The following is a 27,857-nucleotide window of genomic DNA, read 5'->3' as shown; positions in this document are numbered from 1 at the left end:
ATTACCATTACAGGACATGAATTAGCTAACAATGTAGCACTGTTACAGAGGTGATATGATATTCAAAGCAATGAAGGGGCTTAATCTGAAGCCCTAAAGCCAGTAATTCATAGTATACTTGGAGAATCCCTGATATTCCTTACAACAAGGACCCAGTATTGATATACTGTATACTGTAAACAGTTGGATTATTTTGACAAGACAAATATGCATTCATAAACATAAACGATATTCGCACACATCTCCACACATTCATCAACTCATCAATCAAGTACAAGGGGGGAGCAAAAATCCGCAGACACTGCCCTCTGTGGAATGAGTTTGACACGTCTAGATGATGTGATTTCAGGTGTCCGGAGAGTATTCGTCCTGAGACGGTCAGGCCCTGCCTCCTGCCATGTAAAAGAGACTGCAGCGTCACCCCCTACAGCGACTGGAGCGCCTGCCCTGCCACATGTAAAGAAGGTACCTACTAGCCTTCTCAAACTTCTCAATGTAAAGGCCTCTCAACACACTCAAGTACACATTATTGGGGAAAATGCCACTATGTCAAGAGAGAGTGGCATTCAATATGCCAAGCACGTACATCCTATTATTGTCAAGTATGCATTACAGTACAACAGATACAGAGCAGTTTGTCCATGACAAAAAATGCTCGAGAGATGGAGCCTAAGCCATATGGTTTTGAAATGAGCATGTGCTTCAAAGCATGTGAAGAAGTTCATTAGAACAGAGCATTCTAAATAATAGTGGATCTGTTGTTAAGTGTTTGCTTCCTGGTTTCGACAGCCCTGACAAATGGACAAATCTGACGAACAAAACACTTGCACAACTATAAAATGATTTCTCTTCTCCTCTTCAAATATTTGATTTCGAGCTGAGAGAATCATCAAGTCAAATCTGTAGGAGCTGTGACATCCTAGAACAGCAACCAATGAACACCCATTGTTGCCTGGCAACGTTTTTCTATATAAAGAACTAGAACAAATGCTGCTTATAAAGAAAGTGCCTGGCCAATTTAAAGCAATTTGCCCGCACTGCAACAACCTCTTTGTAAACTAGAAAACGCTTGTTAGCATACATGTTTCTGCTATTTCCATTTCCCGGGATTGAGTGTTGTATTCATGAAATACTTCACATGACTAGGAACATTTGCTAAGAAATACTTTATAGAGTCTATAAGAACAGTAATTTGGCTTGTTTTTCCTAGTTTTTTTTATCCTTTAATCTGTCTCTGCTAGTAATCTTGCTTGTATTATTTCAAATGTGGCACCCAGATCATCTGGCTTTACTAAGAGTATATGGTCATGGATTTGTCCATCTTCTTGGAGAACCATTGGAGCTGTCAATTTAACAGAATATCCTACAATATGAATATAGTATATATCTCCTGTAGCTAGCTACCTCTATGGATCATACATTGCAACATGGATATGGCCACTGTAATAGGATTCTGATGGACTTCTTGTAAGGGCAATAAAACCTCCACCACCCAACCAGCAGAAAAGTGAAGCCCACATCAATCAATATGCCATACTTGATTATTTCATTACCTTCTCTCCGAACTGGTCAGGAAAGTACATATCTGCTGGAGAACACCAGACTAGAGAGCTGGGAACCAGCTGTGCTCCTTCATTGCGTTTAAGTGTTCATGGTCAAGGTTAATGACACACAGCTGCTAAAAGTCAACAGCAAACAAAACACTTGTTTTACAAGGACATTTCAAGGACCTGTGATTTGCAATTACTCAAGTAGGTAACAGGCATTCATCATGATCATTTTCCACTTCAAGACTCGATGGAAGTAGCTTGAGTGCTGCTGTTATTGTCTCTGTCTAGTGATTGGGCCAGTGTGTGAATAAAGTGTTTTTCTATGGGTTATTATAAGGTGGCAACACGAAAAGGAAACAGAACAGGAAACGCATCATCATCCAGCTGCCAGCCAACGGGGGACAGGACTGCCCGGAGGTGTTGACTCAGGAGAGAGACTGTGAGGCGCCGTCTGTCTGTTTGGGATACAGGTAAGGCTCCATCATCCATCATCCACCAAGACCACTCTACTCTTTTGACTAAAGCGGTATCAAGTTAAATAGAGCAAGACTTTGACTATGACTCTAAAGATGACTCAGCTGTGTCCTGTTTCTTCTACTGCAGGTGGAAGACACACAAGTGGAGGCGATGCCAGTTGGTTCCCTGGTCCGTTCGTCAGGACAGTCCTGGAGCTGTGGAGACCTGTGGGCCTGGACTGCAGGCTAGAGGTGAGCAACAAAATCCTGCATGCGTTACTCAATTTGATTCTGGGGGCAAAGAGTCTGAACTGACGGATATATAAGAAAATACCTTGGTCATGAGAGACCTTTAGAAAATATTATTTGACCATGGATTAAAGTAAGTATATTATTTTTGCATCTCGGCCTACTTCGGTTTTTCCTTTTCATGGTTTTGAACTTGACAGTCATGAGAGACCGGTCACATTCATATTGTATGTGAAGTACATTTAAATATTTGATCTGCGCTTGATTTAACTTGCTTGGTACTGTGCATGTGACTGTGGAAGTGTGTAGTATTGTTGATGTGAGAAAAAGGGAGTTAGGCATCAAAGTAACACCTTGGGCTTCATGTATCTTCATGTATCTTTCATCTCCTTCTAAATGTTACGCTGGGACTGGTGGTTAAATAACCAAATCGTTCCTCCAAAACTCTTCCCTATAGCTGTACCAGGCATGAATTAGTTACAGTAAGGTTTAAACACAAAATATTAATTCTGGTGGATTGCTTTGTGTTGAACTCGACGAAGCATGACAGAGAGCGGCAACAATGCATCTATCTGTCTTCGATTTACAAAATGGTGTCAGTCAGTGATTTGAGAGCATAGAGTTCTTCTTCCACTCCTTTCACCAGACCTCTAGTAGCATCTTGAAGTAGAAGACCATTATCTGATCAGATGATGAGCACCTTTCAACCTCCTTCTTCACACTCCACATTAGGCCACATTACCTGTAATGGTATCTGTGTAGACATTGACACAGGGGGAGAGACAATTCAATACAGAGCTCTGGCTCCTCCTCATTCAATGATATCTAGTCGGGTTTGTTTGGGTGGGAAAGTCAATAGACATTAGCCTACGTTCAGTTTCATCACTTAATGCTGTTCTCGCCTCTGTGTGTGATATTAACTGAGCGAACAGGAGACAGAGAGTGCGTGTGAAATCTAAGTCTATTCCCTATGTAGTGCACTACTTTTGACTAGATCATGACAGGGAATAGGGTGCAATTTGGAAGGCAATGTAGTGAGTCATACCAACTAGCAATGTGTCATTCCAGATCCCACAGTGACAGTACTGTAGGTTAATCATCACTTTAAACACAGTCAGGTCTTGATTGCCTGTGATGGGACTCTCGTGTTTAGCTCCAAATGCAGCCAAGGGGCATTAACCAAATGAGATTGTGAGTCTCCCCTAATGAAAAGTGTCCAACGTGTGTACCAAAGCTTATTTCCTCACACCATAGCAACCACCACTTCATTCCCTTTTCTTTCTTTGGTTCTTTCTTTCTATAGCTGTCTCATGCTGGAAGCAGGACGGGGGTCAAGCGGACATGGAAGCATGTCTGAAGTTTGCCAGCTCCATGCCCTCTCTAACCCAGCCCTGCCAGCTCCCATGCCAGGACGACTGCCAGCTAACCGCCTGGTCCAAGTTCTCTTCCTGTACACAGGACTGTGTGGGCGTCAAGACCCGCAAGAGGATGCTAGTGGGTGAGTGGACTGGAGTAGGCTGTACAAGTACAGTAAACTAACTAACTTTGTATTTGGTATTTTACTGGATCCCCATTAGCCGCTGCGAAAGCAGCAACTACTCTTCCTGGGGTCCACACAAAAAATGAAACGTGACATGACACAGAACATTAATAAACAAGAACAGCTCAAGGACAGAAGTACATACAGCAAATGTAAATGGTCACACATTGCTTACATGTCAGTGCATACACGCATAGGTCAAATACATAATATATAATAATATTTTGTGGTACCAATGAGTGTCCGAACTGTGTGCCAACTGCTTGAACTGGCAGTTCGGTACCTTCAACACATCAATACCTCGCACAAAGACCAATAGTGATGCAGTCAATCTTTCCTCAGTGTTGAGCCAGGAGAGACTGACATCTCCCTCCGTATATATCTAAGTGCAATACAGTATGTGCTGCTTTGTTCTGGACCAACTGCAATTTACGTATGTCCCTCTTTGCCGCACCTGACCACACTAGGGCCTGTAGGTCCTGTCTGGTCAACTGAGATGTCAAGAAGGCAGAGCAACGCCCTACCATGGACAGACCTCATCCCATTTTAGCAACCATTGAGTCTATATGTTTTGACCATGACAGTTTTGGTTACACCCATCAGTTTAGGCTCCTCAGCTTGCTCAATCGCCACATTATTCAATAATAGATCTAAATGACGTTTGATGTTGAGCGATTGATTTGTCCCAAAAACGATGCTTTTAGTTTTTGAAATATTTAGCACCAGCCTATTGCTAGTTACCCATTCTAAAAATAACTGGAGATCTATGTTATGGGTGTCAGTTATTTATTTTGTTGTTGCAGCCAACGTCTATTGTTGAGTTGTCAGTGTACATAGACACACAGGATTTATGCCAGATCATTGGAAGCTCATGAGTAAAAACAGAAAAATATAATGGCCCTAGCCGGCTGCCCTGCGGTACACCACACTCAACTGAATTTGTATTGGAGAGACTTCCATAAACGAAAAACGTCTGTTCTATTAGACAGGTAACTCTCAATCCATAATAAGACAGAGGATGCAAATTCATAACACCTACATTTTTTTCAGCAATAGGTTATGATCAATGACATCAAGAGTGTCCTTCTCTGTAAGCATGCTGAAAGTGTACATTTTAATAACTTAGCATTTGATCAAGCACCATTTTTTCCTAAAGTTTGCTAAGCACTTGTAACAGGCTGATTGGTCAACTGTTTGAACCATTAAAGGGTGCTCTGCTATTCTTGGGTAGTGGAATGACCTTTCCCTCCCTCCATGTCTGAGGGCACACAGTCTTCTAGGCTTAAATTGAAGATGTGGCAAACAGGAGTGGCAATGTATTCCGCTACCAAATTTAGCAATTTACAATCCAGGTTGTCGGTACCAGGTGGTTTGTTCTTCATTATTAATATCTCACCTCTTCCACACACACTTTGCAGAACTCAAAAACTACAGTGCTTGTCTTTCATTACTTGGTCCATTATGCATGAATATGAAGGCTCAGCATTTGTTTTTTGCATGTCATGCCTAAGTTTGCTAATCTTGTCAACAAAAAAGTGGTTTTGTTATGTTATGAAACAGCCATCTGCTTCAATGAAGGATGGAGCTTTTTGGCCTAGAATGCCATATAAAGTACTCCAAAGCTTTTTACTATAATTCTTTATATAATTTATCTTCATTCCATAGTATAGTTTCTTCTTCTTTTTGTTAGTTATGTGATTTCTCAATTTACTGTATGTTTGCCAGTCTATGTTGTCAGACTTATTTGCTCTTCCCTTTGTCTCATCCCTCTCAGCCATACAGTCTTTAAATTCATCATCTATCCATGGGGATTTGGCAGTTTTAACAGTTAGTTTCTTGATGGGCGCATGCCTATCAGTAACCGGAAGAAGCAGTTTCATAAGTGCTTCAAGTGCGGCGTGAGATTGTTCCTCATAACATCCATCAGACCAACAAATATTTTTCATATCTTCGAAATAGGAATCCTTGCAAAAACTATTGTATGATTGCTTATACATAATTTTAGGTCCAGTCTTTGTAACTTTGTTTTTAATTTTTTGTCTATTATGATCACTACATCCGATGGGTGTGGATACTGCTTTAGAGCAGATTTCTGCAGCATTAGTAAAGATGTGATCAATACACGTGGATGATTTAGTTCCTGTCCTGTTTGTAAATACCCTGGTAGGTTGACTGATAACCTGAACGAGATTGCAGGCATTGGTTACAGCTTGGAGCTTATTTTTGAGTGGTCAGGTTGATGACAACCAGTCAATATTTAGGTCAACCAGAAAATATACTTCTCTGTTGATATCACCTACATTATCCAGCATTCATAGTCCAAATACTGAGTTTTTAGCACTTGTTGGTCTATATCAACTTCCTACGAGAATAGGCTTTAGGTGAGGCAGATGAACCCGTAGCCATTTTACTTCTACATCATCTGACATGAGATCCTCTCTCAGCCTAACAGGAATATGACTCTGGACCTACATAGCAACACCTCTTCCATTTGCATTTCTATCTTTACTATATACTGTATTCTGTAACATTGTATACTCTAGCTACTACTGCATCATCAGAAATGATCTAAGTGTGTTTAATAAGAGATGAACAGAATATTAATGTTTTCTGATGTTAATAAGTTGTTAATTTCATAAACCTTGTTTATTATGCTACATATGTTACTATAGGCTATTTTTGTCCTCTTCTGGGTTGCTTGTGTGTTTTTAGTGCTATTCCGAGAGGCTCATCTGAGGTAGACATATCAGTGACATTTACATTTAAGTCAATGGTACTGAGTGGGCTGCCCACAGTGGGCTTCTTCCTAAAGCAGACAGTTTCAGTGCAAACTGTGGAATTCAATTATATGTGGATATCAGTGGAGGCTCCTCAGAGGATGAAGGGATAAACAATATACTAAATCTATTCACGTCACCAAATAATTGAATTAAAAACACTGTTTTGCAATGAGGGTTATAGCCTCAACAGCCCCAACAGCACTCTGTAGGGTAGCACCATGGTGTAGCCGGAGGACAGCTGGATTCCGTCCTCCTCTGGGTACATTGACTTCAATACAAAACCTAGGAGGCTCATGATTCTCCCCCTTCCATAGACTTACACAGTAATTATGACAACCCGGAGGATGTCCTCTAACCTATAAGAGCTCTTGCAGTATGAACTGAAATGTTGTCCACCCAATCAAAGTAACAGAGAAGGAATCTAGTACTGAAAGCATAAGATACAGATAGCTAGCACTACAGTGCATAAAATGTGGTGAGTAGTTAACTCAGAGAGAAAGGCAATAGTTTTGAACAAATTCATTTCTTTAAAAATGAAGGAGAAGCGAGAGAGAGAGAGCTAGCTATATTTCGTAGTATTTATTTTTTCACTTTCACTTAGCTAGCGAATCCTGCTAGCTAGTTTAGCCTATTCAAATACCCGGCTTAAACATAGAGGGATGCTATGTTAGCTAGCTCACTATGGCTGTCCAACACTGGAACTCTTTCAAGTCAAGGTAAGTGTTTGATTTTATTAATTTATTGCCACCGGGGCCCGCAGGTGTAACTGCTAAACTGCTTGCTAACTGTACACTGTACTGCATGATTATATCGGGTTTACTAACGTGTTAGTTCTAGAAGCTATATTGACTATGACCTCAGCTAATATGGTGACAATGATGCAGGCTGTGTGTAGTGGTTAGCGGTATTGATATGAAGGTTTGGCTTGGAAAGGTTTTTTCATCTGGTCACAGACAACTGATGTATTGTGCTCTGAAGTTCACATGCGAAGGGAAAAGGTGAGAGGAGGAAGAGAGCATGTAGAGGCGAGAAGAAATTATACAATGAGCAAAACGATCATTCTGTTTGTATGTAGCTATGAAAGTGAACTGTGTTTGCATGTGATAAGGGGTGCATTCATTCTGCCAATTCTGTTGGAAAACTTTCTGAACAAGCTGACCACCACATAGTGATTATTTATAAGATATTATCATAAGGTTTTAGGCTATAACGTTGCATTCATTCTTGCAAAAAACAGCCAGAAGGCTTAATATTTCAAGTGCAAGTATTGGTTAAGGAAAGAGTTCTTTGGTTTTGGAGGAGGGGGATTATTTAAGATAATCTTTGAAGGGGTAGGGTTTCTGGTGATTTCGCACAATGGGCAGGGACTCTGCTGTCCTAGCTTCAGGGCGAAGCTAGTTCCAACATTGGGGTGCCAGGATAGAGAGCTTGGACTGGGCCCTTCACCCTATGGGATGACAAAGAGACCAGAGGTGGCAGAACGGAGTGCTCAGGTTGGGGTGTAGGGTTTGAACATAGCCTGAAGGTAGGAGGGGCAGTTCCTCTTGCTGCTCCGTAGGCAAGCACTATGGTCTTGTAGTGGTTGCGAGCTTAGTCTGGAAGCCAGTGGAGTGTGCGAAAAGTGGAGTGAGATGGGATAACTTGGGAAGGTTGAAAACCAGGTGGTCTGCAGCATTCTGGATAAGTTACAGGGGTTTTATTGCACAAGCAGGAAGTCCAGCCAACAGAGAGTTGCAATAGTCATGACGGGAGATGACAAGTGCCTGGATTAGGTCCTGCGCCACTTCCTGTGTGAGGTAGGGTCGTACTCTACGGATGTTGTACATCATGATCCTGAAGGAGCGAGTCACTGCTTTGATGTTTGAAGTGAACGACAGGGTCACAGCTCTTTGTACTCTCAGAGGGTGACACTGTGGAGTTGTCAATCGTGATGCAGAGGTCTTTCAGCAGGCAGTGCTTCCGGGGTTGAGGTTGAGCTTGATGTGGTTGGCCGACATCCAAGCTGAGATATCTATCAGGCACACAGAGATGCATGTCACAAAATGGGTATCAGAAGGAGAAAAGTAGTTGAGTGTCATCTGCATAGCAATGATAGGAGAGACCATGAGAGGATATGACGGAGCTGAGAGACTTGGTGTATAGAGCAAAAAGGAGAGGGTCTAGAACCGAGCCCTGTGGGACACCAGTAGTGAGAGTACGTGGTGCAGATAATAGATCCTCTCCATGTCACCTGTTTGGAGCGGCCTTCCAAGTAGTAGAATGCAATCAAAGAGGGTGCAGAGCCTGACACCCATGTCTGAGAGGGTGGAGAGGAGTATATTATGGTTCACAGGGTAGAAGGCAGTGAATAGATCTAGAAGACAGAGAATAGAGCTCCGGCAGTGTGGAGTGCCTCCGTGACACAATCTCAGTTGAGTGATCCGTCTTGACCGATTAGGCTCAACAAGATCGTTCTGAGAGAGATGAGAGAGTTAATCAAGTGTTTTGGAATGAAAATAAAAGGGATACAGGTCTATAGTTGGTATCTTGAGGAGGGGAGCGACTTGGGACATTTTGAAGTCAGAGGGGATGCAGCCAGTGGTCTGGAATGAGTTGGAGGGAAGTGAGGAATGGGAGAAGGTCACCAGAGATGGTCCGGAGAAGGGAGGAGGGGATAGGGCTGAGCGGACAGGTTGTCGGGTGGCTAGACCAACAGCCTGCATATTAAACTTAAACAGAAGCAAACGGAACGAAACAGGGATAAACATACATTAATTTGTCCAATAGAAACTCTCATTTGCAACTGTTGGACTAATGATTACACCCTATATCAGCTAGATTCAGGCAAGAGTGCACAAGGCGGTATTGAATGTGTCACTGTCTGTCACCTTGATCATGACCTGTACACCTACGTTGTAAACATTCATTCATAGGCTAGGTTGTAGCAACCTCATGATGGGTGTAGGGAAAATTTGAGTATCCTTTAGTAGCCTAAACCTATCACAGTTACATTGAACTGGGTTAATGGAATGTGAATGACAGTCATCTAATATGGTGTAATAGAAATATAGCCATGCTCATAAAATATATATATATAATTAGGTTACTTACATTCACTGCACTTCTATTTCTCTGGGATATAATCTGATTTCCATGTCCTCTGTTGGTTATTATGACAGGAGGACTGTGGAATAGATCTCAAAACGCATCTTTTAAGCTTTCCTTAGGGTGTTTTTTAGTCGTTTCACTTCATTCTTTCATTTTTTTAAATCTTATGTTTGTTGTGTAGTAAATATTTCAGCTTTTATTGGTATTGTTTTTATTTGTTTTTATTAGAATGCATTGCATTCCATGTCTGAATAAATACAGCTTGATTTGATTAGAACCCCAAACTGTCAGTCTCTGAAGCAGTTCGCTATGCTGATGGAGGAAATCCTGGAAACTCTGAGGTTAGTTCTCTTTGTCTCTCAGTGGACTGTATTAGGTCTACAAGTACAGTAAACTCACTAACTTAGTCCTTTTTGTCTGTGTAGAGACACAATGTGACTAGAGCCTTTGGCCACAGTTTGCAAGTTCAGAAGAAGTAAATACCGATACAGGCTCACATATTTATTTATTTCATCCCCCTAATGATTAAGGTTAGTATGAGAGTTAGATCCTATTTCCTCTGGTCCTATAGATCTGTTAAGTGCAGCTTCCTACCTAAAGAGACTGAAGTACTTGACATGACTTTGACGTTAAGGTTCCAGTGTGAGTGAGACAGTGTCACTGCATAGTCAAATGCCAGAGTGTCACAAATCTTATTTGGTCAGTCAACAGTCTAAGTGCCCTCCATAGTATGCCTGGAGGGAGGTTGAATGTATAGCATAAGGATTATATAGGATAATCCTATAGGACCCTGAGATTCTTCAGGAAAAACTCACATTGCTGAAAGTGACTTGTATCGAACCCCCCATTTTCACCTGGTCCAAGTTAGCGGATGTTGAGTAAAAATATATATGATCATCTCTATCCTTTATCTGGATCCAGGATATCAGCTTTTTACAACGTTTCTTTCAGTACTATGGTTATTTTCCGGTTTGGCTATTACCAATCTAAGTGATTGCCGTTCGGGTTATATGAGTTAGACACAGCCAGGCTGCATATGAGTTTGATTGATCGCCTGTCCTACCTTTCTCCCTTCTCTCTTCTCAGGGAAGAGCAAAAAGCGAGACCAGTGTAAGAACAACCAGATGTACCCACTCAGTGAGATCCAGTACTGCCCCTGTAACAAGTACAACGCCCAGCCCGTGGGGAACTGGTCGGACTGCATCCTGCCTGAGGGTGGCCGTGTGGAGGGCCAGCCGGGCATGAAGATCCAGGGGGACATCAAGGAGTGTGGCCAGGGCTACCGCTACCAGGCCATGGTGTGTTACGACCAGGACAACAGACTGGTGGAGACGTCACGGTGCAACAGCCACGGTGAGTCTTACAGGCCTCTCACCAACATCCAATTACTGTTCATGTCTATTAGGAGGACATCACCTCGTTATGTATGATGATGTTATGATGATAAGTCTGCAGTACCTTTGTCACGGTGCAACAGCCACGGGGAGTCACATCCAGTGTCTCTCTTCCATCTCTCATCAACTCCCTTGAAGCTATATGCATTTAACATAGCCACTGTGATTTATACTGGATGTCTGTATCTCCATTTAAAGGCCTGCTCAGTGATAAGACATCATCATACACAGAACAGGCTAGTTCCTGTTACAGAAAACAGAAAACGAGTGTGGAGAAATGCAAGATAAGGCAATTGAAAATGCTTTGGCTTTGGTCTTTGGATTTCTCATCAATTTGATTCAGCTCATTATTGAATACGTTTCGATAATGTTGTTCCCTTGTTCTCTCCATCAAGAAAGTATTTATTCCAGCATTTACATATGTGTTCTCTTGATGTGGCTCCATTCGAACCAATTTGATGTCAGATTGAGAGTGCAGAGCAAACACTCTTCTCACTGTGTCCTTATCAGCATCCACTGATTGTAAATTCAATAGAGAACAAATCAATGTGATAACGAAGAGGAAGGGCCTGCTCAGCTTGATGCAGTCGCTCTGCCCTTAGCCCAAATATGTCAAAGGAACATTAATCACATTTAAACCAATCATATTTATTTATATAGCCCTTTTTAAACCAGCAGATGTAACAAAGTGCTTATACAGGAATCACAGTGCTATTGTCTCTTCCATGTTAACTCATGGAAGGTTGTAGCGCTGAACCAAGTGCTTACAGCAGTGAGTGGGCTTCAGTGTTTGTTCTCTGTAAAAACCCATGCCTTTATGAATCATAGCTTCACTTGCAGTATGGGGCCTGTGGTGTGGTTGATAGTGTAGAGCTGCGACGTGATGAGATGGCACAAGCAATTGTTAAACACTAGCTACTGCTATTGTACTGTATGTCTACCTCGTCTGATCAGAACATTTTTCCAGCATATTATGTAGTTTAATTAGTGGATTATTTTGCTCTTCACTCTGTCGATTAGTAACCTAGGCCTACTCCCGACCAAAAGCCTGTGACTTGTCTTAATCATCAATGTGATTTTGTTTCTCTGAATCTCCGTCTGTATATTTGGTTAACTCTCTGGCTGATCAGAAACATTTAGCATGCAATAATGAAGCCTAAATCATCTTTGCTCGATCACGTATAGACATCTCCAAATGCCCACAGAGGTTGTTGATGAAGATACTCTCAATATAAGAGATGAAACGTTTCATATGCTTTATATGACAGTGGTTCTACACGCTGCCGTGACGCAAGGTTTGTATTTTATTCCTGTTATATTTATATTCTTAGCATACTATAAAGCCTAATATAAATATATGTGTTGACGGTGATCAGGGTAGGCTAAGTGTGCCTTGTCCGTTTAATGAACAAAACAACTATTGATTTCATTTGCATTGCCAGCCATGTGGCCTATCGACTGCACAGACCAGTAACATCATCCAAATCAAAATTATATTATTTTCAAAATACATTTCATTAGGCCTATAATGTTTCTTAGGACCTGCCTAAAACCAATTAATAATGAATTTCTTTGTGATAGTGTATATTCAATGGATTCATTAACATAGACATCCACCCGCATCGGCCCACTCTATTCCCCATCCTAAACTTGCCGGCATGTGAACGGGAGATATAAAAGTCTTATCCCGGCAAGAATGTGGTAAAAATGGGACTGTATGAATTGGGTTCTAAAAAACATTGCCTGATTGTTTTTACAGACAAAATACCGTAAAGTCTGTCCAATAATGGGTACTATAGTGACAATTGAATTCCCTGCTTTATGTGGGCTTGGCAGGATGGATCTATGTTAAAACAGTCTTATAGTAGCTTCTCTATATAGAACCAAAAGGGTTCAATAGCTTGTTTCATATATGGCCCTCAAAATGGCTCTACATAGAACCCCAGAAATATATGAATAAATCTGCAGTGTGTCTGTAGTAGTATTAGATGTATCTGAAGAGTGTCTGTAACGTACACGGGTCAGTTCCTTAGGAATTGGATCATCTTGATTCGTCTTTTCATTTCGGTTCACGGGTGGTTTCCAAATTGTTATGTTTTGTGGGTCTTCTGGGAATGGTAACCAGGTGACTTCCATAAAATGTAGAAGAATTCTAAATATATAACCAAACAAAAGCCCAAATACAATGAGATTATAGGGTAATCAATTTGGGCAACAATAACTCTCCCTCTAATAACGCTGTTACTCTTTGCTTGTAAAATGTCCTCGAGGGAAAAATAGACTGTGTTTGTTCTTCTGATCTCATCTTACGTCAGAAAGTTCAGAATCATACATTTACCAGATGTAAAAGAATCTAAGAAATAATAACACAAACTTGCTCAAAATTCCTCATTCATAATATGTTAATGTATTTTCCATTACTGTGGATCCTCGCAGGTTCCTGTGTTGTGAACTAGCTTCAGCTAAGAGCAATGTCCTCCCTAGTCTTTCAGTGGACAAATGAGGCTCAGTAATCCACCCTCGTGCAGATAAACAGAAGTAACAAGCCGAGAGAGAGGCACTCCTGCCAAAAAACAAATAATCATGACCTCTCTCTCTCTCTCTCTCTCTCTCTCTCTCTCTCTCTCTCTCTCTCTCTCTCTCTCTCTCTCGCTTGCTCTCTCTTGCTCTCGCCATTCTCTCTGTCTGTGTGTCTCTGTTGTTCTCTGTGTGTCTCTGTGTGTCTCTGTCTGTCTCTCGCTCTCGCCATTCTCTTTGTCTCTGTGTCTGTGACTCTCTCCCTCCCTCTCTCTCTCTCTCTCTCTCTCTCTGTCTATCTCCCTCTCTCAGCCTCTCTCTCTCTCTCTCTCTCTCTCTCTGTGTGTGTGTGTGACTGGCTCACACAGAAAACAACAGCCTTCTAAATCACACAACAGGCTGCTGCTCTCTCGTTTCATTGTATTTGCCAAGCTCCAGTAAACAGTGTTATAATGGTGTGTGTTGCCCTGCGCTGCCATCGCAGTTCTTTATAATCCTCTCTTTCATCAGTAGGAATGCTGGATTTACTCCAGGTGCTGTTCAGTTAGATATTTTAGAGTTTAAATTTTGCAACCCAATTTCACAGCATGTTGTATAACTGAAGCTTGATGCATTACTAACTGTGTAAACTATCAGATGATGAAACTGAAGCCTAGTTATCTCTCTTTCTGGTTTAAGGATATATTGAGGAGGCTTGCATCATCCCCTGTCCGTCTGACTGTAAACTCAGTGAGTGGTCCAACTGGTCACGATGCAGCAAGTCTTGCGGCAGCGGGGTCAAAGTGCGTTCCAAGTGGCTGAGGGAGAAGCCTTACAACGGTGGTAGACCGTGCCCCAAACTCGACCACGTCAACCAGGTGATTGGGGGACGTTCATCACTCTTGGCTCTGTTTAGAAACAACCCCTAGACACTTGCGGAGATCTGAGAAGATTGGACAGATTTGTACCATATTGCTTAAACCAATCAAATCTACTCAGATCTCCACAACTTAGTGTCTAGGGGGTAAAGAGTAAGGGATATTTTATTTATTTTATTTAACTCTTATTTACAATGATGGCCTACCACGGCCAAACCCTAACCCGGAAGACGCTGGGCCAATTGTGCTCTGCCCTATGGGACTCCCAATCACAGCCGGTTGTGATATAGCCTGGAATCGAACCATGGTCTGTTGTGACACCTCTAGCACTGAGATGCAGTGCCTTAGACCACTGCGCTACTCGGGAGGGGTTTCCGGACAGGTCTTGACTCTCTGTTCTCACGTAGAACATGGTAGATGGTAGAGGTCCCTGGCTCGTTTCAATGTTTAATTAAAATACTTATGATTTAATGCATTAGATTAAAGGAACCAAAACAGTGTTTCTTTTTTAAAGAAGCCAGAGTGGACATCTTTCTGTGTTTTATTCATTAGCCGAGTTAGGGCTTGTACTCGTAAGATTAAAGAAGGGAAAGGAACTGTGAAATCTATGAGAATCAAGAGAACATGTTGAACTTCATTATAATACTCACGTATTTAAACACACACTGTCTGTTTCCCCCTGGTCTCTTCTTCTTTTCCTGGGTGTATGAACTGACCCCCTCCACAGGCTCAGGTGAGTGACTTGTCACTTGCCTTTTATATAGGGCTGTCAAATGATTAAAACAGATGATCCAGTTGTGATTCATCGCGATTCTGAAATAACTAAGCGAGCTGTAATTTAAGATTTTTTAAATGATTTTTTATGACAAGAATATTGATGTCTTGATTTTGTCCAAAGTAACGTTGGCAAAATTAGGTAAATTGAGAAAGCACACTTTCTTTAACTTCAATGTCAACTTGTTTTTACATGGCATTGTAGATTTTAGCTTATGTATTTTGGATATTTTCATTGTGTTTTCCTCTTTCAGACAATGCAGTTAATCACAATTAAAAATGTTAAAAATCACACAAAAATTACTAAAAGTTCACTGGAGTTACTACAGATGGCTATATATGGCTATAGTGACTATAGATGGCTTACAGTCTAGTGGTCTCTCACAAGGTGTATGAGGTGGTGCCGTGTCTCAGTGACTGTGGTCAGTATGTGTGGGTGGCTGAACCCTGGAGTGTCTGGAAGGTCAGCAACGTGGACCTGAAGGAGAACTGTGGAGAAGGAGTGCAGACCAGAAAGGTCAGGTATGGACAAACAGCTCATATAGATACAACTTAACCTATTTGACTTATTCATTTCAGCCCCAAATGGAGTGTAGGCCCTAGCAACGGAAGCTAGAACTGATCGAATGGGGGGGGGGGGGGGGGGGGACAACAACGACACTATTTGGAATGACAGGGCCAATCAGTACTACTAGCCTATCGTCCCCCTCTGTCCAGGTGTATGCAGAACACTATGGATGGGCCGTCGGACTCTGTGGAGGACTACCTGTGTGACCCAGAGGAGATGCCACTTGGGGCCAGAGATAGCCAGCTGCCCTGCCCTGAGGACTGTGTTCTGTCTGACTGGGGGGTCTGGAGCCGCTGCTCACTGGTATGGACAGATACTGACTACCTTGTTGTTTTATCACCTATTTTATCCCTTTGCAATATTTAAGATATTTTGTGTTTTCTGGGTTTGGTTGGTTGGGTTTGGTTGGTTGGGTTTGGTTGGTTGGGTTTGGTTGGTTGGGTTTGGTTGGGAGCAAAGAAATGTCCACCTCAATTCTAATGATTTCTATGCTAAACTCAGATAAATCCTGTCTTTCAAAGATAATTCTTAAAAATCAAAATAACTTCACAGATCTTCATTGTAAAGGGTTTAAACACTGTTCCCCATGTGTGTTCAATGAACCATAAACAATTAATGAACATCACCGGTCGTTAAGACACTAACAGCTTACAGACAGTAGGCAATTAAGGTCACAGTTATGGAAACTTAGGACACTATAAAGAGGCCTTTCTACTGACTCTGAAAAACAACAAAAGAAAGATGCCCTTTGTCCCTGCTCATCTGCGTGAACGTGCCTTAGGCATGCTGCAAGGAGGCATGAGGACTGCAGATGTGGCCAGGGCAATAAATTGCAATGTCTGTACTGTGAGACACCTAAGACAGCGCTACAGGGAGACAGGATGGATAGCTGATCGTCCACGCAGTGGCAGACCACGTGTAACAACACCTGCACAGGATCGGTACATCCGAACATCACACCTGCGGGTCAGGTACAGGATGGAAACAACAACTGCCCGAGTTACACCTGGAACGTACAATCCCTGCTTCAGTGCTCAGACTATCCGCAATAGGCTGAGAGAAGCTGGACTGAGGGCTTGTAGGCCTGTTGTAAGGCAAGTCATCACCAGACATCACCGGCAACAACGTCGCTATGGGCACAATCCCACCATCGCTGGACCAGACAGGACTGGCAAAAAGTGCTCTTCACTGATGAGTCGCGGTTTTGTCTCACCAGGAGTGATGGTCGGATTTGCGTTTATCGTCGAAGGAATGAGCATTACACCGAGGCCTGTACTCTGGAGAGGGATCGATTTGGAAGTGGAGGGTCCGTCATGGTCTGGGGCGGTGTGTCACAGCATCATCGGGCTGAGCTTGTTGTCATTTCAGGCAATCTCAACGCTGTGTGTTACAGGGAAGACATCCTCTTCCCTCATGTGGTACCCTTCCTGCAGGCTCATCCTGACATGACCCTCCAGCATGCCACCAGCCATACTGCTCATTCTGTGCGCGATTTCTTGCAAAACAGGATTGTCAGTGTTCTACCATGGCCAGCGAAGAGACTGGATCTCAATCCCATTGAGTACATCTGGCACCTGTTGGATCGGAGGGTGAGGGGTAGGGCCATTCCCCCCAGAAATGTCCGGGAACTTGCCGGTGCCTAGGTGGAAGAGTGGGGTAACATCTCACAGCAAGAACTGGCAAATCTGGTGCAGTCCATGAGGAGGAGATGCACTGCAGTACTTAATGCAGCTGGTGGCCACCCCAGATAATGACTGTTACATTATTCAGTTTCTGTTAGTCACATGTATGTGGAACTTGTTCAGTTTGTCTCAGTTGTTGAATCTTGTTATGTTCATACACATATATACACATGTTAAATTTGCCGAAAATATATGTAGTTGACAGTGAGAGGACATTTATTTTTTTGCTGAGTTTATTTATGTGGTGCTGAACACTGAAAGAAAGAGTAGACTGCTTAAAGGGTTAACTCATAGCTGGAGAGCACAGAGGTGTTCTGCTTCTCACCATGGATCTCTGTCTCACACCTTAACATTTAATAACTGGCCAATCATGCCAAGTGTCTACTCTCCATTATCCTGTTTGGGCCATTTTCCACACAGTGAAAAAAAAACAATTCACAGCAGAGCTCTTGCCAGCAACTCTCACTTTGGGTTTGCACCAATTTTAGCGATGGCAATTCGGTAAGTGTGATTCTCCTGTTGGGCTCTCACCAGTTTCGAAGGATGCCATTCGTTAAGTGTGATTCTCCAGCAAGGCTCATAGCCATTTAGGTGATGTCCATTTGGTATGTGTTTTTCTCCTACTGGGCTCTCACCAATTTAGTATGATGTTCTAGCAAGGCTTACACCAATTTAAATGATGGCTATTCAGTGGATATTGATCTCTGGTGGGAGAATAGCTGTGATTTATCCTGAGAAATGAACAAAGGGAGAGAGGGTGGGATGACTGAGCAGGGAAGATGATCTTATGCAGCTCTACATAGCATGCTGTGACCACCCTGTCACCCCTTGTGTATGTGTATGTGTGTGCGTGTGTGTGTGTGTGTGTGTGCGTGCGTGCGTGTGCCTGTGGTGAACCTCTATTGGGAATAGGGGTCACCCGTGTCACAGTCCCTGCCACTCCCACTCCCAGGCACTCTGCCACGGATCCCTTGGGAAAATGAATTACCTTGGATATGGAATATGTCCCTGCAGGGGAAGACAGCACTCCAAACAGAAACGCCTGTCACCAACACCTGAATAGACCAGTTTATCTAGCAGGGGTTGGTTGGGAAAATGGGCAGAGGTGGAAATAGACAGAGAGTAATGTAGGAAGAAAAATATATTCATGGAAAACCTTTTTCGATTTGCTGGTCGGAAAGTGGTAACTTCACTTGAACAGGGTTTCATATTTGGTTCGCATTAAACGGCAAACTAAAAGTGGATTCCCTGTCAGGTCACGGTAAAAGCACTTTGTGACAACGACTGATGTAGAAACGGCTTTATAAAATAATCTGAATGATTGATTGATTGATTGATTGATTGACTTATTCTCTGCTTGAAGCCATGCAACAAAATCAGCACTCGAGAGAGGACGGCATGCCTCATCCGTCAACCTGGAGAGGGGAAGCTGTGCCCCAACACCACGGAGACCGAGCCCTGCAGCCTCAACAGCAACTGCTATCACTACTCCTATAACATCACCGGTAAGGCAAATGTCAGCCTGGATGACTTTATGCAATGGTTGGTACCAGAGACGTATATCAATATAGAAATATGGCTCTGGACTGTAAATACATTATTGAATTTCATCTTACCTCGAGTACAGTGCCTTGCGAAAGTATTCGGCCCCCTTGAACTTTGCGACCTTTTGCCACATTTCAGGCTTCAAACATAAAGATATAAAACTGTACTTTTTTGTGAAGAATCAACAACAAGTGGGACACAATCATGAAGTGGAACGACATTTATTGGATATTTCAAACTTTTTTAACAAATCAAAAACTGAAAAATTGGGCGTGCAAAATTATTCAGCCCCTTTACTTTCAGTGCAGCAAACTCTCTCCAGAAGTTCAGTGAGGATCTCTGAATGATCCAATGTTGACCTAAATGACTAATGATGATAAATACAATCCACCTGTGTGTAATCAAGTCTCCGTATAAATGCACCTGCACTGTGATAGTCTCAGAGGTCCGTTAAAAGCGCAGAGAGCATCATGAAGAACAAGGAACACACCAGGCAGGTCCGAGATACTGTTGTGAAGAAGTTTAAAGCCGGATTTGGATACAAAAAGATTTCCCAAGCTTTAAACATCCCAAGGAGCACTGTGCAAGCAATAATATTGAAATGGAAGGAGTATCAGACCACTGCAAATCTACCAAGACCTGGCCGTCCCTCTAAACTTTCAGCTCATACAAGGAGAAGACTGATCAGAGATGCAGCCAAGAGGCCCATGATAACTCTGGATGAACTGCAGAGATCTACGGCTGAGGTGGGAGACTCTGTCCATAGGACAACAATCAGTCGTATATTGCACAAATCTGGCCTTTATGGAAGAGTGGCAAGAAGAAAGCCATTTCTTAAAGATATCCATAAAAAGTGTTGTTTAAAGTTTGCCACAAGCCACCTGGGAGACACACCAAACATGTGGAAGAAGGTGCTCTGGTCAGATGAAACCAAAATTGAACTTTTTGGCAACAATGCAAAACGTTATGTTTGGCGTAAAAGCAACACATCTCATCACCCTGAACACACCATCCCCACTGTCAAACATGGTGGTGGCAGCATCATGGTTTGGGCTTGCTGTTCTTCAGCAGGGACAGGGAAGATGGTTAAAATTGATGGGAAGATGGATGGAGCCAAATACAGGACCATTCTGGAAGAAAACCTGATGGAGTCTGCAAAAGACCTGAGACTGGGACGGAGATTTGTCTTCCAACAAGACAATGATCCAAAACATAAAGCAAAATCTACAATGGAATGGTTCAAAAATAAACATATCCAGGTGTTAGAATGGCCAAGTCAAAGTCCAGACCTGAATCCAATCGAGAATCTGTGGAAAGAACTGAAAACTGCTGTTCACAAATGCTCTCCATCCAACCTCACTGAGCTCGAGCTGTTTTGCAAGGAGGAATGGGAAAAAATTTCAGTCTCTCGATGTGCAAAACTGATAGAGACATACCCCAAGCGACTTACAGCTGTAATCGCAGCAAAAGGTGGCGCTACAAAGTATTAACTTAAGGGGGCTGAATAAATTTGCACGCCCAATTTTTCAGTTTTTGATTTGTTAAAAAAGTTTAAAATATCCAATAAATGTCGTTCCACTTCATGATTGTGTCCCACTTGTTGTTGATTCTTCACAAAAAAATACAGTTTTATATCTTTATGTTTGAAGCCTGAAATGTGGCAAAAGGTCGCAAAGTTCAAGGGGGCCGAATACTTTCGCAAGGCACTGTATATTTAGACCGCATGACATTTGAGATTGAACTAAGTGCAATGGAGAGGAAAAGAGGTTGGGAGAAAGGCCGTCTCGGTTTTATCCTGTTTTCTTTTTCCTTCATGCAGATTGGAGCACATGTCAGCTGAGTGAGAGAGCTGTGTGTGGTAGTGGCATAAAGACGCGCATGCTGGACTGTGTACGAAGTGACGGCAAGTCTGTCGACCTCAAGTTCTGTGAAGAGGTGTGTGTTCTTCTCTTTCCATTCCAAAGCTCATTAGTCATTAATAAGAGCAAATCTTCTGTCTTCAGAATCCAGACAGGTTGCTGTTTGTGTACGTTTGTGTGTTGCCTAGGGGACTTGGGAAGAGGCCGGAAGAAGAATCTCTCGTTGGCCACAAATAGCCCAATAAAGTACTTTTCTTTTTGTTTCTCTTTCAGCTGGGTCTGGATAGGAAGTGGCAGATGAACGCTTCCTGTGTGGTGGAGTGTCCCGTCAACTGCCAGCTATCTGATTGGTCACCTTGGTCCGAGTGCACACAAACCTGTGGACTAGCAGGTACGTCCCCATCTTTTTGACCCACTCTCACCTGACTTTGTGTTCAGAAAGATGATTCCATCTTTGAATGCTGGGAATGCATTCAAGGCTAAGTGAACCCAATTCTGAAGGGCAAGCCACAACAACAGAGAACTGATTAAGAGGTACATTCACCTATCATTGTCACCTATCTATTTTTCTATAGATCCATTCATTACAGCCCCTCCATGTGCTGTGTGCAGCTAGACAGTGAATTTGTAGTGTGTTGTCTGTGAATATAAGTCATTAGCCTATGTATCCATTCATTCAAGTAAGTTATAGTCCACATTACATCAAATTTATATTGTAATGTAGGGTGTGGATTTACAGGCACGGTGGGTAGTCTGTGAATCATTGCTCATTGCTCATAGCGCTGCAGGTTCACAGTGCTGCTGATCAGCTCCCAGCACCACACACAGCTCAGAAACAACCAGAACCTCTCCTCTCCAGGGTAATGGCTGAAATGGGAAACGTTTTATGATGTGAGAGGGAAACGATTGTGAGCCTTAAACCAACGGAGAGAGGGATGAGGGGGAGAGGGATGGGGGAGAGAAGGAGGGGGAGGGATGATGATGTCCTCATGTGTAATTCTATAGGATCAGAGGATTGATTGGCGGTCCATTAAGCCTGTGTGCTCTGGGCCTGAGGGACCACTCCAGGATTCAAGAGTCCTTCAGAGCACTGGACAGTGTCGTAGTTGGGCAGAAAGCAAATACAGGTCGAGATGTGAAACCAATACAGGCTCTAGCTACTGTGATAGCCCTTAATCTGTCCTCAGGCAAAGTGAGGAATTTTCACAGGAAAGAGGGATAGAGTAGCAGCAGGTGAACCACAGGAAGAGGAGAGGAAGAGAACATGTTCTCACACACTCCTTTTCATCCTGGAGTAGATTTTTTTACCTCCATGTCGGATGGCAGGACACGGTTATGTTGAGTAGCTAATATCTGTTTCTGAGCCAGGAATTGCAGGTTATGAATTTTTGGAGACACCTGGAAGCACCAATACGACACGTATCAATAACTGCGATGTGAAAACACACACAAATGCACGCTCAGGCACTCGTGCACGCATATGTGTGTTTTCATGTCGCACTGATTTGAAAATATTCAAATACACTAACTCATGCATTCAAATAGTATTATTAAGGGAAATTATTTGAGAATACTTTCAAATACTTCCAATAGAAGTAGTTTTATTCCAGCCACATTATTTGAAAATACTCAAATACACAGAAAATAACTATTTCATAACAAATACTCAATTACACATACTTGAACCCAGGTCTGACGCACACACACACACACACACACACACACACACACACACACACACACACACACACACACACATACACACACACTAGTTTCCCGGGGCATATCAGACCTGTGTGCATAGATAATCACAGCCACGTGTGTTCCTCGGCCAAACACTGATAGCGACATCTGGCACTAGCTCTTCCCCCTTACCCAGCGGCCCACCCAGTCACACACTGCTCCTCACCCCCAAACTCACCGCTGTCAGTAGACCACCCGTCGAGGGAGTAGAGAGACAGCCCCAGAGAGCACAGAATCAAAATCCCATTGGAGAATAATACTTACCATGGGTGCATGCAATAGCAAACCGCCGTTTGAGTTGAACCACCGTTGAAAAAAAGCACACATGAGAAAATCTCAAGAAAACCCTAACTGCTGATTAAAAAAACCTGGGAGTTTATTTCTCTCATGGTTTCACGGGCATAAAATCTCTGAAGGAAGGAGAGACCCTCTATGGGGGCAGCAGAATTCTCTCTACGGGGAATGCATCGTGGTTCACCAGAAGATGAATTGGCAGATGTGTGAGAATAGAGAGTAGCTGCAGGCTAAGCCATGCCCGGGGGACTCTGTTGTAATTGTGTTCAACATTAAGGAGCAGAATAGGCCTCCAAGGCCCTGTGCGTGTGCAGTCAGCCGTAGAGAAAATAACACTGACACATGGAGATAATATAAATTACATTTACGGCAGATTTATGACAATTGTTATAGGAGTATGTAGGAGTATAGTAGAGGACTGGCCACTCCTCTGAGCCTGGTTCCTCTCTAGTGGAGCTATAGTAGAGGGCTGGTCACTCCTCTGAGCCTGGTTCCTCTCTAGTGGAGCTATAGTAGAGGACTGGTCACTCCTCTGAGCCTGGTTCCTCTCTAGTGGAGCTATAGTAGAGGACTGGTCACTCCTCTGAGCCTGGTTCCTCTCTAGTGGAGCTATAGTAGAGGACTGGTCACTCCTCTGAGCCTGGTTCCTCTCTAGTGGAGCTATAGTAGAGGACTGGTCACTCCTCTGAGCCTGGTTCCTCTCTAGTGGAGCTATAGTAGAGGACTGGTCACTCCTCTGAGCCTGGTTCCTCTCTAGTGGAGCTATAGTAGAGGACTGGTCACTCCTCTGAGCCTGGTTCCTCTCTAGTGGAGCTATAGTAGAGGACTGGTCACTCCTCTGAGCCTGGTTCCTCTCTAGTGGAGCTATAGTAGAGGACTGGTCACTCCTCTGAGCCTGGTTCCTCTCTAGTGGAGCTATAGTAGAGGACTGGTCACTCCTCTGACCCTAGTTCCTCTCTAGTGGAGCTATAGTAGAGGACTGGTCACTCCTCTGAGCCTGGTTCCTCTCTAGTGGAGCTATAGTAGAGGACTGGTCACTCCTCTGAGCCTGGTTCCTCTCTAGTGGAGCTATAGTAGAGGACTGGTCACTCCTCTGAGCCTGGTTCCTCTCTAGTGGAGCTATAGTAAAGGACTGGTCACTCCTCTGAGCCTGGTTCCTCTCTAGTGGAGCTATAGTAGAGGACTGGTCACTCCTCTGAGCCTGGTTCCTCTCTAGTGGAGCTATAGTAGAGGACTGGCCACTCCTCTGACCCTAGTTCCTCTCTAGTGGAGCTATAGTAGAGGACTGGTCACTCCTCTGACCCTAGTTCCTCTCTAGTGGAGCTATAGTAGAGGACTGGTCACTCCTCTGAGCCTGGTTCCTCTCTAGTGGAGCTATAGTAGAGGACTGGTCACTCCTCTGAGCTTGGTTCCTCTCTAGTGGAGCTATAGTAGAGGACTGGCCACTCTTCTGACCCTAGTTCCTCTCTAGTGGAGCTATAGTAGAGGACTGGTCACTCCTCTGAGCCTGGTTCCTCTCTAGTGGAGCTATAGTAGAGGACTGGTCACTCCTCTGACCCTAGTTCCTCTCTAGTGGAGCTATAGTAGAGGACTGGTCACTCCTCTGACCCTAGTTCCTCTCTAGTGGAGCTATAGTAGAGGACTGGTCACTCCTCTGACCCTAGTTCCTCTCTAGTGGAGCTATAGTAGAGGACTGGTCACTCCTCTGAGCCTGGTTCCTCTCTAGTGGAGCTATAGTAGAGGACTGGTCACTCCTCTGACCCTAGTTCCTCTCTAGTGGAGCTATAGTAGAGGACTGGTCACTCCTCTGAGCCTGGTTCCTCTCTAGTGGAGCTATAGTAGAGGACTGGCCACTCCTCTGACCCTAGTTCCTCTCTAGTGGAGCTATAGTAGAGGACTGGTCACTCCTCTCAGCCTGGTTCCTCTCTAGTGGAGCTATAGTAGAGGACTGGTCACTCCTCTGAGCCTGGTTCCTCTCTAGTGGAGCTATAGTAGAGGACTGGTCACTCCTCTGAGCCTGGTTCCTCTCTAGTGGAGCTATAGTAGAGGACTGGCCACTCCTCTGATCCTAGTTCCTCTCTAGTGGAGCTATAGTAGAGGACTGGTCACTCCTCTGACCCTAGTTCCTCTCTAGTGGAGCTATAGTAGAGGACTGGTCACTCCTCTGAGCCTGGTTCCTCTCTAGTGGAGCTATAGTAGAGGACTGGTCACTCCTCTGAGCCTGGTTCCTCTCTAGTGGAGCTATAGTAGAGGACTGGCCACTCTTCTGACCCTAGTTCCTCTCTAGTGGAGCTATAGTAGAGGACTGGTCACTCCTCTGAGCCTGGTTCCTCTCTAGTGGAGCTATAGTAGAGGACTGGTCACTCCTCTGACCCTAGTTCCTCTCTAGTGGAGCTATAGTAGAGGACTGGTCACTCCTCTGACCCTAGTTCCTCTCTAGTGGAGCTATAGTAGAGGACTGGCCACTCCTCTGACCCTAGTTCCTCTCTAGTGGAGCTATAGTAGAGGACTGGTCACTCCTCTGAGCCTGGTTCCTCTCTAGTGGAGCTATAGTAGAGGACTGGTCACTCCTCTGACCCTAGTTCCTCTCTAGTGGAGCTATAGTAGAGGACTGGTCACTCCTCTGAGCCTGGTTCCTCTCTAGTGGAGCTATAGTAGAGGACTGGCCACTCCTCTGACCCTAGTTCCTCTCTAGTGGAGCTATAGTAGAGGACTTGTCACTCCTCTCAGCCTGGTTCCTCTCTAGTGGAGCTATAGTAGAGGACTGGTCACTCCTTTGAGCCTGGTTCCTCTCTAGTGGAGCTATAGTAGAGGACTGGTCACTCCTCTGAGCCTGGTTCCTCTCTAGTGGAGCTATAGTAGAGGACTGGCCACTCCTCTGAGCCTGGTTCCTCTCTAGTGGAGCTATAGTAGAGGACTGGTCACTCCTCTGACCCTAGTTCCTCTCTAGTGGAGCTATAGTAGAGGACTGGTCACTCCTCTGAGCCTGGTTCCTCTCTAGTGGAGCTATAGTAGAGGACTGGTCACTCCTCTGAGCCTGGTTCCTCTCTAGTGGAGCTATAGTAGAGGACTGGCCACTCTTCTGACCCTAGTTCCTCTCTAGTGGAGCTATAGTAGAGGACTGGTCACTCCTCTGAGCCTGGTTCCTCTCTAGTGGAGCTATAGTAGAGGACTGGTCACTCCTCTGACCCTAGTTCCTCTCTAGTGGAGCTATAGTAGAGGACTGGTCACTCCTCTGACCCTAGTTCCTCTCTAGTGGAGCTATAGTAGAGGACTGGCCACTCCTCTGACCCTAGTTCCTCTCTAGTGGAGCTATAGTAGAGGACTGGTCACTCCTCTGAGCCTGGTTCCTCTCTAGTGGAGCTATAGTAGAGGACTGGTCACTCCTCTGACCCTAGTTCCTCTCTAGTGGAGCTATAGTAGAGGACTGGTCACTCCTCTGAGCCTGGTTCCTCTCTAGTGGAGCTATAGTAGAGGACTGGCCACTCCTCTGACCCTAGTTCCTCTCTAGTGGAGCTATAGTAGAGGACTTGTCACTCCTCTCAGCCTGGTTCCTCTCTAGTGGAGCTATAGTAGAGGACTGGTCACTCCTTTGAGCCTGGTTCCTCTCTAGTGGAGCTATAGTAGAGGACTGGTCACTCCTCTGAGCCTGGTTCCTCTCTAGTGGAGCTATAGTAGAGGACTGGCCACTCCTCTGAGCCTGGTTCCTCTCTAGTGGAGCTATAGTAGAGGACTGGTCACTCCTCTGAGCCTGGTTCCTCTCTAGTGGAGCTATAGTAGAGGACTGGCCACTCCTCTGAGCCTGGTTCCTCTCTAGTGGAGCTATAGTAGAGGACTGGCCACTCCTCTGACCCTAGTTCCTCTCTAGCCTTCTTACAAGGTACCTATCTTCTAGGGAATGTTCCTAGCCACTGTGCTTCTTCTTCTGCGTTGATTTATCTTTTGTGTTTTCGGCTGGGTATTTATAAAGCACTTTGTTACAAATGCTGTTGTAAAAAGGGCTTTGTAAAATTTTAATATGATTAATTCAGTTGAGTTAGGAGGGGGGTAATTGTGCCTGTGAAGGAAATACACAGGACAATTAACCTTTAGGAGTTAAATACCTGGTTAGAATGAATGGGCTTATAGGCAAGCACTGTGGATGAATGGTCCTAGGCTAGTGTTTTGGATGGATGGAGTTGGCCTTTAGGGTTGTTAGATCAGATGACAGAGACTATACTGTCTGATAGGATGTTGCAGCAAGTTACTATAGTAGTAAGGGGAGTGTGATCCAAACTGGGTGGAGACACTACTCTACTATGGCTCTACTATAACCCTAGCCCTATGAACAATGGAATCTGAATTGCTATTGTAATATCTGACAGTGAGCTTTTTTGTTATTCAATTTTCATAGTGTTCATAGTTTACAGGATCTAGTTTATTTTCTGTGGTGGCTTTTCAAGTGGTATGCATTACTGAACATGAATGTATTATATCATTTTGGGATAGTTTCCCATTAGACACCAGCTAATTGACAGAATTGTGTCACGTCTATCCCCCGGGTACCTCACTTAACATGCATTTTGGGTAGAAGGAGCATTCCTTCCTGTCCCCCTCACCCCTTCTCCTGACACCCCCCTGATATTACACAGTCTCTTCGATTTCATTTGTTTTAAATTCCACTTTAAATAGAGAGAGAGAGAGAGAGAGAGAGAGAGAGAGAGAGAGAGAGAGAGAGAGAGAGAGAGAGAGAAATGAGAAATGAAGTTACCTGAGATAGTGGTGTAACGTGATAGTGATCTTTTACAGTGAAGCCCCTGAAAGAGCCCCAGATCATTGTGATGGAACTGGATATGAGTCATATACATGAGTATATCTGGGGGCGTCTATGATGCTGTTATCATAAGACCCTTTTCTCTACTTAAATAGCTTAAAAGGCACTCCCAGTCTTTAACAAGGCTCTATTCAATCAAGACGATTTGGG

The 27,857-nt window shown here is 43.8% G+C and overlaps 1 protein-coding gene across 1 annotated transcript in view; it reads left to right on the top strand.

The window, feature by feature from the left end:
* LOC139373608 (thrombospondin type-1 domain-containing protein 7A-like) overlaps positions 1-27,857 on the top strand; it is a 166,962-nt gene that overhangs the window by 118,635 nt on the left and 20,470 nt on the right. Inside the window, exons 9-20 of the mRNA XM_071114307.1 lie at positions 350-465; positions 1,888-2,020; positions 2,154-2,257; positions 3,558-3,752; positions 10,748-11,014; positions 14,251-14,429; positions 15,157-15,162; positions 15,592-15,725; positions 15,921-16,074; positions 18,817-18,958; positions 20,818-20,933; positions 21,131-21,248. Of these exons, the coding sequence (XP_070970408.1) occupies positions 350-465; positions 1,888-2,020; positions 2,154-2,257; positions 3,558-3,752; positions 10,748-11,014; positions 14,251-14,429; positions 15,157-15,162; positions 15,592-15,725; positions 15,921-16,074; positions 18,817-18,958; positions 20,818-20,933; positions 21,131-21,248 (1,664 nt within the window). The remainder of the gene's footprint in view (positions 1-349; positions 466-1,887; positions 2,021-2,153; positions 2,258-3,557; positions 3,753-10,747; positions 11,015-14,250; positions 14,430-15,156; positions 15,163-15,591; positions 15,726-15,920; positions 16,075-18,816; positions 18,959-20,817; positions 20,934-21,130; positions 21,249-27,857) is intronic.

This window comes from Oncorhynchus clarkii, chromosome 18, assembly GCF_045791955.1.
Source record: "Oncorhynchus clarkii lewisi isolate Uvic-CL-2024 chromosome 18, UVic_Ocla_1.0, whole genome shotgun sequence".
NCBI classification, from domain to species: domain Eukaryota; kingdom Metazoa; phylum Chordata; class Actinopteri; order Salmoniformes; family Salmonidae; genus Oncorhynchus; species Oncorhynchus clarkii.
The sequence above is the reverse complement of the archived record's forward strand: the minus strand, read 5'-3'. Positions and strand labels throughout refer to the sequence as shown.